The sequence below is a fragment of the Myotis brandtii genome, unplaced genomic scaffold, assembly GCF_000412655.1.
Source record: "Myotis brandtii unplaced genomic scaffold, ASM41265v1 scaffold1270, whole genome shotgun sequence".
Lineage (NCBI taxonomy): Eukaryota > Metazoa > Chordata > Mammalia > Chiroptera > Vespertilionidae > Myotis > Myotis brandtii.
Window position 1 is genome coordinate 334,215 of NW_005354465.1, and position 11,221 is coordinate 345,435.

Genomic DNA, 11,221 nt, shown 5'->3' on the forward strand with positions numbered 1-11,221 from the left:
GCTGCCTTCTGCACAACCCCTACTGGGGATTGAACCTGCAACCCGGGTATGGGCCATTGACCAGAATTGAACCTGGGACCCTTCAGTCCACAGTCCGACGCTCTATCTGCTGAGCCAAACCGGCTAGGGCTGTACCCATTTTTTATAGTAGAGTGGACCTAAGGATTTTGTTAGTAATACCTTAAAAAGTGATTCTTGTTAGTGGTTGCCCAGGGCTAAGTGGGTTAGGGGTTTAATATGTGAACATACTTAAAAGCCATTGAATTCACTTTAAATGGATGAATTGTATGGTATGTGAATTATATCTCAATAGAGCTATTCTATATATTTAAAAAAGTGGTCATTGTCACAGTGTAGAGGGACTCGGATGAAATATTTCTTGGCAGTCAGAAGCTATTTTAGTCCTTGTAATTTTATACTACTTATATAATAATAATTAGAGTGACTAACATGCTCTAATGTCTGCTGATCTTCCTGTGTAGTCCCTTATTTTCGGGAACAGCATATTCATTTAAAACATATAATTGAGCCCGGCTGGTGTGGCTCAGTGGTTGAGCATTAACCTGTGAACCAGGAGGCCATGATTCGATTCCAGATCGAGGCACATGCTGGCTCAATCTCTAGTAGGGGTTGTGCAGGAGGCAGCTGATCAATGATTCTCTCTCATTGCTGATATTTCTATCTCTCTCCCCCCTCTCCCTTTCTCTCTGAAATCAATAAAAATATATTAAAAACATACACTAATTGAGTGCATGTGTGCTCTCTCTCTAGAGCAGTGGTTCTCAACCTGTGGGTCGCGACCCCTTTGGGGGTCGAACGACCCTTTCACAGGGGTCGCCTAAGACCATCGGAAAACACATATATAATTACATATTGTTTTTGTGATTAATCACTATGCTTTAATTATGTTCAATTTGTAACAATGAAAATACATCCTGCATATCAGATATTTACATTACGATTCATAACAGTAGCAAAATTACAGTTATGAAGTAGCAACAAAAATAACTTTATGGTTGGGTGTCACCACAACATGAGGAACTGTATTAAAGGGTCGCGGCATCAGGAAGGTTGAGAACCACTGGTCTAGAGGCAATTAGATTGGACAGGCAAAAGTAAAGCTGTCAATATTTGCAGATGACGAAATTTTGCGTATACAAGATCTTAAGGAATCCACTAAAAACTACTACTCTCATCGATGTTTCTGACTCTCTATCTCTCTCCCTTCCTCTCTGTAAAAAATCAATAAAATATATTTAAAAAAAACCAAAAAACATACACTGTAATTGAGTGCACGTGTGCTCTCTCTCTAGAGCAGTGGTTCTCAACCTGTGGGTCGCGACCCCTTCGGGGGTCGAACGACCCTTTCACAGGGGTCGCCTAAGACCATCGGAAAACACATATATAATTACATATTGTTTTTGTGATTAATCACTATGCTTTAATTATGTTCAATTTGTAACAATGAAAATACATCCTGCATATCAGATATTTACATTACGATTCATAACAGTAGCAACATTACAGTTATGAAGTAGCAACGAAAATAATTTTATGGTTGGGGGTCACCACAACATGAAGAACTGTATTAAAGGGTCGCGGCATTAGGAAGGTTGAGAACCACTGCCTTAGAGGTAACCGTTACCCTGAGTAATATATTGGATTTGCTTGCTTTGAGCGTTAAAGAAATGTGTATCATTTTCTGGGATTTGTTTTTCTCCTTCTGAGATTTGATCAATTGTTTAGGGTATGTTAATTTGTTCTGTTATCATTATTATAAAATATTTTATTATCTGAATATGCCACATTTATTTATCTCTTCTCCAGTCAGTAGACATTAGGTCATTTCAGTTTTTGGCTCTTATGAAGAGTGCTATGAACATTTTTGTATGTGCCTCCTGAAGCACATGTGCAAAAGTTTTTCTCAGATTGAGTTGCTGGATTATATGATACATGAAGACTCAATTTCAAAGATAATGCCAAACTGTTTTTTAGTGTTATTCATTTAGCCCCATGGTCCTTTACTCTGAAAGTTCCATAACTCTCTGCCTTCTCTAATTGTGAGTATTTTCTTCTTCCACACCTTTTGTTCTCCTCCTTTGGTGAAGATAACCCTTTGCTTCACTGCCCTTTATTTTCTTTTTCTAGAAAACAGTATGTTCTCTGCCATTGATGTGGTTACATCAGTAAATATTTGTCAAGTTTTCATATAACTGTATGCTTAAAATGGGTCTAGTTTATTATATATAAACTAGAGGCCCGGTGCACAAAAATTTGTGCACTCGGGGGGTCCCTCAGCCCAGCCTATGCCCTCTTGTAGTCTGGGACCCCTCAGGGGATGACCACCTGCTGGCTTAGGTCCGCTCCCCGGGGGATTGGGCCTAAGCTGGCAGTCAGACATCCCCATTCTATGCCAAAATATATAAGTATTTAACTTAAAATAAAATAAAAAAATATGTCTCCCCACCACCATAAAATCTCCAAATTGGCACTTCCAGGAGATGCAGTGTGTTCAGCCTGAGGCTTCATGCTCTGCCTGATGTGCCACAGGTCCCCTTCCCAACTTGACAGTGTCGCTCAGGTGTCGGGATGTGACTCTGACGGACACCACTGTATCTCTTAGCCCCTAACACTGGACCTGGACTGCTCAACCACTGCCCCCTCCACCTGCAGAGCATAAATAAAACACAAAGAGAGGTTAGCAAGACCACACACACACTAACCATTGTTTGGGGGGGAAAACGGGGCTTGGAAGACCTAGGAGGCATGGGTGCCATATTAGTGGTAAGCAACAGAAACGGACTCTGGGTAACTTACTCAGAAAGTACTTCTTTTTTTTCCCACAGGCGTTGGGATCTGGGTATAGGGTGAGACCTTGGGCAGTGTGGGTTAGAGGCTTGGGGCGGCTGTGCGGGGCCCTGGTCAGAAAGGGCAGGTTGTAGGTGCGTGTGCAGAAGCCGCAGCAGCCAGGCTGTGGGAGGTGCTGGGATCAAGAAGTGCTTTATTGGAAGACTAGAGGCCCGATGCATGAAATTCGTGCAAGGGGCTCGACCCTAGCAGCCGCGGTGACTTGCCTCGGCCCTCACAGCTACGGCTTTGTCTGGAAGGTTGTCCAGAAGGACGTCTGGTCTACTAGTAATTAGCATCTTTTTTTTTTTTTAGTGTAGACTAGAGGCCCAGTGTACGAAATTCGTGCACTCGGGGGGCGAGGGGGTCCCTCAGCCCGGCCTGCCCTCTCACAGTCCAGGAGCCCTTGGGGGATGTCTTAAGCCACCAGTCAGACATCCTTTGTGCTGCCGCGGAGGAAGGAGAGGCTCCCGCCACCGCTGCTGTGCTTGCCAGCCATGAGCCCAGCTTCTAGCTGAGTGGAGCTCCCCCTGTGGGAGTGCGTCTGCCCCCTGGTGGTCAGTGCGCGGACCACCAGGGGGCAGCTCCTGCATTGAGCGTCTGCCCGCTGGTGGTCAGTGTGTGTCATAGCGACTGGTCATTCCACCATTCAGTCGATTTGCATATTAGGGTTTTATTATATAGGAAGGAAGATTATACCTCAGTAAAGTTGAATAAAAGAAAAGACTACAAAAAAGAAAAAGAAAAGACTGCACATACACATGACTATGTGTATGAAATATTGGTCTTTTGATATGTAGCATCATCTATCTCCACATTATATATGCTGATCAGGCATGTACATCAACTATTTTTTTTTTTGTGCATCAACTATTTATGCCAATGAAAGAGAAATGTACAGTTGTCATTAATGAAACAGTTTTAAGTTAATTGAAGCTTACACATAGTGTTACTATTAGTGTATTTGCTAGTATAATACATCTACTTCAGTATGTCTAATTCCTTATCTTTTGATTCTATGTTATATATTCAGCCTTTTATCAAATATGGCAGGTCCTTGAATAATGTTTTATTATAACACTGATGAGATGCCATAGGAACTTAACTCTTGTTTTTATCAATTAGTCTATATAGTAAAATTGATTTTGTTACCTGTCATTTCACTTAGTTACAGAACCTATCAACAGTATTAAGTGGGGATTTACTATAAAGAAACCATCTTTTAATAGTGTTAAAAGTCATTTATATGGCACATACTTTTTTTCTAAAAAGTAATCCAGTGACCCAATCCTCCTATATAATTAAAGGCTAATATGCAAATTCTCCCCATGGGCGGGAGTTCAACTGTCAGGGAGTTAGACGTGCACTGACCACTAAGGGGCGGCGCGGAACATGGCGGGTGTTGGCGACGCCGCACTGGCAGCGGGTGGCAGTGGAGGCACTGCCGGCCCCAACAGGCCCCGACGAGAGCGGGACCATGGCAGGATGGTGGAGCAAGTGAGCGGGCAGCGCCAGGCCAAGGCAGGTGTGAAGGGAGAACCGGGCCGGCATCCGGCAGCTGCTAGGGACCCTACCTGTGCACGAATTTTGTGCACTGGGCCTCTAGTGTTGAATAAGAGAACACAGCCCCATCCTTATGGAGTACTTTATAGTTTCAGCTTAGTTTTACATAACTATCTTACTGCATACTTTGAAAGAGGGAAATGGAAATTCAGAGAAACTAAGTGATTTTGCCCAAGGTCACACAGCTAAATGGAATATTATCTGATTGCAAGTTCAGTTTCAGGCAATTTTGGTGGGTAGAGTTACCTAGTTTAAATAGATAAATGGAGAGTTTGAGGGAGCATATTAAATAGTTGGATTTTTTCCACATCCTGGAATGTGAATAAACTTCCTTAATTGTGTATAAAGTTTCATGTGTTCCCCCTCCAGTTTATTTTCTCTGCCACCAGGATAAGAAAATTTGAATTTCTGCCAACTGGATTTCTTCCAATACTATTTCTGATTGTTACCCCAACAGCTGAGACCTAGCAGTCTCTGGATTTATCACAAAGGTGAACTCTACATACTTGTGGTATTGAATATGACTGGACCCTACATGTAAAAACCTGATCATCTGTCCTCCATTGTATTTCGCTGATTGCAGGGCATTTTCCTGGTGGTAACAGCTGTGATATACCATGCTGCCGCACAGATCTGCAGGAGGCAGCCAATCTACTGAGCTGGGTAGATAGTGGACCTATTAGTGGGCCTGGCAATTGTGCTGTCTTTGCAGACTTCTGAAAGAGGCAGCATAGTGAAAAGAACATGGGATTAGCCATGAAAAGACCTAAGTCTTCATTCTGATCTTTCTCCTCCTAAATGAAATGGGTGTGTGTGTGTGTGTGTGTGTGTGTACATGTGTGTGTGATATGTGCATAATGCGTAAATCTCAAATCATTGTGCTGAGAAAAGCCAGATACAAAAGAGAATAAATGGTATAATTCCATTTATACTAAACTTTTAGAAAATGCAAAATAATATATAATGACTGAAAACAGATCAGAGGTTGCCTAGGTCCAGGGGCAGCAGGAAGGATGGATGTAAAGAGGTATGAGAAATCTTTTGAGGGTGATATTCTGTATTTTAATTGTGGTGATGGTTTTACAAGTATATATAACTGTCAAAACTCATGGAATTGTACAGTATTGTGCACCCTCCCCACCCCCCACCCCTAAAAAGGGGAGATTCTAAAGCTGTTTTAGAGTTTAGTAAGAACGAACATTGAACCCTGGCTGGTATGCTCAGTGGTTAGAGCGTCAGACCATGCACCAAAGAATTGGAGGTTTGATTCCGGTCAAGGGCATATTACCTGGGTTTCAGGTTCAATCCCCAGCCCCAGTTGGGGCGCATGAGGGAGGCAACCAATTGATGTGTCTCTCTCATATCCATGTTTCTCACTCTATCCCTCTTTCCATCCTCTCCCCTCCCCCCCCTTCCACTCTCTAAAAATCAATGGAAAAAATATCCTTAGGTGAGGATTAACAAAACAAAAACAAAAAATGAGAAAGGAAGAACATTGAAATGGATTTGGATTATTTACTATGGATATGGGAGGAGAAAAGGCAGCACAGATATATATATCGATAGGCTATGTATTTGCCCTCTTTGCTCTAAGTTACCCAGTAAAGTTAGAGCTATGATAGGAATGCTCAAATAAACCACATCAACAATCATCAACCTTGGCATCTAACTCTTCCTTTACTCATTTGTCATTTTTATATGAATCTTTATGAACTAGTAGTGGTAGAAGACATTTGAGATCAGACAAATTTCTAAAATATTTGAAATGTATAATTTACTATAAATTTTGGCCCTATATTCCATTTGTCTGGTTGTTTTTCTTAATGATTATTATATCCTATCACTTTTATGATGAAGAACTCTATTTACATCCTTTTAGTCACAGTATGACCAAAGAAGGGCACTAGAAATAAAATGGAAATGACATGATACCACCCTCCAGCCCAGATTCTCATCCTGTATTCTATTAATGATTATAAATGCCTCAAAGTCCTTCTTAATAAGTCCTTCCAGAAGCCACAACTAGTTGTTTGGAGTTTATACAAAGTTGGAAATTGACCAAGAAAGACTATTCAGTAACTCAAATATGAAAGCAGTAATGACCTTTCTGGATTAGCTGCTTGTGGTTGCGATACCCTCCAGCCCAGATTCTCATCCTGTATTCTATTAATGATTATAAATGCCTCAAAGTCCTTCTTAATAAGTCCTTCCAGAAGCCACAACTAGTTGTTTGGAGTTTATACAAAGTTGGAAATTGACCAAGAAAGACTATTCAGTAACTCAAATATGAAAGCAGTAATGACCTTTCTGGATTAGCTGCTTGTGGTTGTAGAAGAGCTGTTCCTGATCTCCAAAGGGAAGAGAAGGGCCAGTGTGGTTGTGCTCATTCTTTCCTTAATCCCCAAGCCCTCTCCACTTTCTTTGTCCTTTCTTGCTAGGAATGCATAACCTTTAGTTGGATGTGGGACAATGGGCAGCTGCTTCTAGTTTCCTGGAGGAAAGCCAATTTTAGGTTTTGGATAGGAAATATACAAGATGAAGGTGTCATCTTGTTTTCTGTCAAAGACTTTAGACAATTAATTAGAATACATGAAATATATAAAAACCCATGAGTTAATAAGGAATTTGACACACACCCCCCCCCCAAAAAAAAACCACCTGAAAGTTCTCATGAACTTGAACTTAACAGTGGTATGGAGAAACTCCTCAGGGTCCTGACTTTATTAATAGACCAGGATTATGTGTTATTACATCATTTGTTAGTATTTAATTAAATATCTTGGCATATTAAGCATTTTAATATGCAGTCATTTAAAATCTTGACCATAGCCCTTGCCGGTTTGGCTCAGTGGATAGAGTGTCGGCCTGTGGACTGAAGGGTCCCAGGTTCAATTCCAGTCAAGGGCGCATGCCTGGGTTTCGGGCTCAATCCCTAGTGGGGGCCGTGCCGGAGGCAGCCGATCAGTGGTTCTCTGTCTTCATTAATGTTTCTATTTCAGAGGCAGCGATCAGTGGTTCTCTGTCTTCATTAATGTTTCTATTTCTCTCTTCCTCTCTGAAATAAATATAAATATATTTTAAAAATAAATAAAATCTTGACTATAGTATTAATTTCCTAGGTAAACTTTTATTTATGTTCTGTACAGATAGGCATCTACAACCACCTACCTTTTAGAATGATCTGAAATCATGAATCAGATTTCAAATTAATGGCATTTTTACCTCTTTATACAACTAACTTTTATCAGTACTCAGCAGATACAAATGTGATTTTCTCAGAGTTACATTAATTTGTAATCCTCTGTGGTTTGCTATTTAATTCTGCTTTGCATTCTAAAAGAGTTCTTAGCCTTTGTTCATTAATCATAGAAACAGTTGTGCAACATGCCTTGGAGTTAACTTGAACATCTAAAATTAGTCCTGCTACAATCAGTGGTTGGGAGCAATGTTTCAGTAGTTTGTGGCTTGTGTTAAGTAGACATTGCAAGGCTGGAAGGAACTCCCTAGAAGTAAGTAAGTTACTTGTACAAAGTGTGTGTGCTTGTAGCTATGTGTATGTACAAATGAAAGTCTCTTTTATTAAGCAGATGACCAAATTATATCTGTTACTACAAATGCATCATAAGCATCTTTGTTTATGCCAGGGGTGGGGAACCTTTTTTCTGCCAAGGGCCATTTGGATATTTATAACATCATTCTTGGGCCATATAAAATTATCAACTTAAAAATTAGCCTGCTATATTTGGTCAAACATTTAATTAGCTCACCTCTAATACCTTGGCAGGGCCAGACCAAACGATTTCCTGGGTCCAAGGACCGGATATCTCCTAACCCTGTTAGGTACTATGCTGTTTAATCAGTTCAGAAGAAAAATATATTTATTGAAAACTTGGTATGCTAGAATGGATTTTTCTGCATGTTTTGTGGTTTTTGTATTTTTAAAGGAATAAATTGTATTATACTAGTATATACTGTATTTCAAATGAATGACTTGTTTTTTTTCTTTAGAGTTTATAGAAACTTATTCACAAAAATGACATCCTGGTTATATGAATGTCTTTGTGAAGCTGAACTTGCACAGTATTATCCTCATTTTACTGCCCTTGGCCTTCAGAAAATAGATGAATTAGCAAAGGTTACAATGAAAGACTACTCCAAATTGGGAGTCCATGACATGAATGACCGCAAACGTCTTTTCCAACTTATCAAAATCATTAAGATTATGCAAGAAGAAGATAAAGCAGTCAGTAGCCCAGAGCATCTTCAGACAAGCAACCTGTACAGCAAGCCTCGGGAGCCCAGATCTGGACCTCGCAGACAATTGCATTTTGATTCTCCTGCTGACAACAAAGACAAAACTACCAGCAACTATGGGTTTGAAATGTGCAATTTATCAGATTTTTCTGCAAATGAACAGAAGTCTCGTTACCTAAAAGTGCTGGAGCACATGCTACCAGATGATTCCCAGTACCAAACAAAAACAAGAATTCTGAATGCCGCAGTTGCTGATTCCTATGGGCAAACAGAAACTAACACTTCACTCTTGTCATCAAATCACTTTTCTCCAATACTGGGCGATTGTGATATTCCCATTGTTCAAAGAGTCTCTCATGTTTCAGGGTATAACTATGGAATTCCTCATTCTGTTATCAGGTAACTGTTTGTTTGTTTGTTTGTTTGTTTGTTTGTTTGTTTTTGAATGTGGGGAGCCTCAGGCAAGGGCCTCTTCGTGACCAGAGGAGTGCAACCGACTCGTTTACAGAAAATGATAGTGAGCAGCTTCTGCATTGATAATAGAAATACCTTGAAAGGGGAAAATTAATGTGGATTTGGGACTTTCCAGATGGGAGAAAGATGATATTGTTCATGTGCATCAAGCATCTGTTACTTGCCAGGATCCACTATTATTCCTATTGCAGATCTATTTCTATAATTTATTGTAGTGTAACATGATACAATACATCTAGTGCATCCATTAAGGTAAAGTAGTTAACTAGCCTTATACAGTGGGGAAAAAATTACACAATCCATAGGATATATATATTTTTTAAGGCTACCAAATTCACTTCAACCAACCAGGAGGTGTAAAGCTTAGTTTAAAAAAGAAAAAAAAAGAGTGTGTAGTTTAATTAAGTAGGTCTTTGGAGCAGTTAGTTTACCTGCACATATTGAAATACGGTCCTGATTTTGAGTACCTTCTACAACTCCAGGCCTGGAAGAACAGATGATTTTGGTGATTGCAAAGAGTAAGACACTTTTGTTAGAGTTTAGGGTTTGAGAGTCAGGGTGACAATAAGTTACTTTCACCCAATGCTTCAAATTAGAATTTTAAATAAGGTTCCCAAAGAGGTGAAATACCAAGTAATAATACTAACACTGGCATAATAGAAAATTTTTTTTAAAATAACATGTATTGCTTGTTTTGTTACTTTAAAACTTTAGATGGTGAGTTATGGAGAAACAAAATATTTTGTTAAGCCACATTTCCTCTCTTTTTAAAGCCATTCATACCTTAAAACAAGATACTAGTCTTATATTGGCTAAGGTTTCAGAGGATCATAACCAACCGGTTCTTTTATTTAAAAAAAAATAGAAGCCTCAGTGTTTAAGATAAAAGTACCTTTAATAATTTGAAATACATAAGTGAATTTCATAAACTTTTGGGAGTTTCTGAAACTTTTGGGAGGGTTTGGTTTAGCAGAGCATAGAACATAAAGTACTGTTTTCTTTCCATTGTGATAGGAGTAGATAGTCTTGTTTCCATAAAAAATATTCTTAAAAACACACACAAAAATTAGTAATAAAAATATATATTTGTTCTTGGTGAAAGAATATTTTCTTGGCTATTTCAGTCTTTTGTTGAACAACACATACAAATCTAAATGGGAGTTATTTATAAATAGATTAAAGATAACACTGCATTATTTATTTGGACAGAATGGATATTTTAGTTTAAATATTGCTATGTAATTTATTTGGCAAATATTAAATACCACTTCTGCTAGGCTCAATTCTGGATATAAAGATTACGATATCTGGAGACTCTTAATCTCTTAGGGGGCAGGGTAAGTGGGAAGACAGACAACCAACCATATGGTGAGATAAGTGCTATTATAGAGGTTGATATGTGACAAACCCAGAGCAAAAGCTGTTCAATTGAACTTTCTCATCTTTTATATTATTATTACCTCACTCTTCCCATTCTTCATTATACAGAATGGGATAATAAAGGGTGGGATTATGTCCTACCCATTATAAGTTAAAAATATCACACAACACAATATCCAAAAAAACAACTGGCAATTCAGTACACTATAGAGCAGTGATTTTCAACCTTTTTCATATCATGGCACACATAAACTAATTACTAAAATTCTGCAGCACACCCAAAAAAATCTATTTTTTGCTGATCTGACAAAAAATAGGTATAATTTTGATTGATTACACACACAAAAAAAGTTATAGTAGTTACCTCCCCTTTCTGCTCCAAAGTGACTTTTTTAAAAAAAGTAAATGCCTATACTTGTACATAAGGATTTCTGGTACCAAGAATTAACCAATCAGATACAACCTTATTATGTGACATGACTAATAAGATGTAATTTTGTTATATGACTTATATATTTATGGTTCAAGACAGGGCATTGACATCCATCGGCTATTGTGTTGGCTGTTGTCATTTTTTAATTTGAAAATCTAAGGGAAAAGAGGTCAGTACCCTTGACTAAATAGTCTGGTATTACATGTTGGGGTGTTTTTTTTTAAAAATATATTTTATTGATTTTTTACAGAGAGGAAGGGAGAGGGATAG

General features: G+C 38.8%; 1 protein-coding gene across 1 annotated transcript in view; it reads left to right on the forward strand.

Moving 5' to 3' along the window:
• The first annotated feature begins 8,424 nt into the window (after positions 1–8,424).
• The window catches only part of KIF24 (kinesin family member 24), a 48,696-nt gene continuing 45,899 nt past the window's right edge, over positions 8,425–11,221 (forward strand). The window contains exon 1 of the mRNA XM_005859527.2: positions 8,425–9,063. Within this exon, the coding sequence (XP_005859589.1) occupies positions 8,444–9,063 (620 nt within the window). The 5' untranslated portion in view covers positions 8,425–8,443. The remainder of the gene's footprint in view (positions 9,064–11,221) is intronic.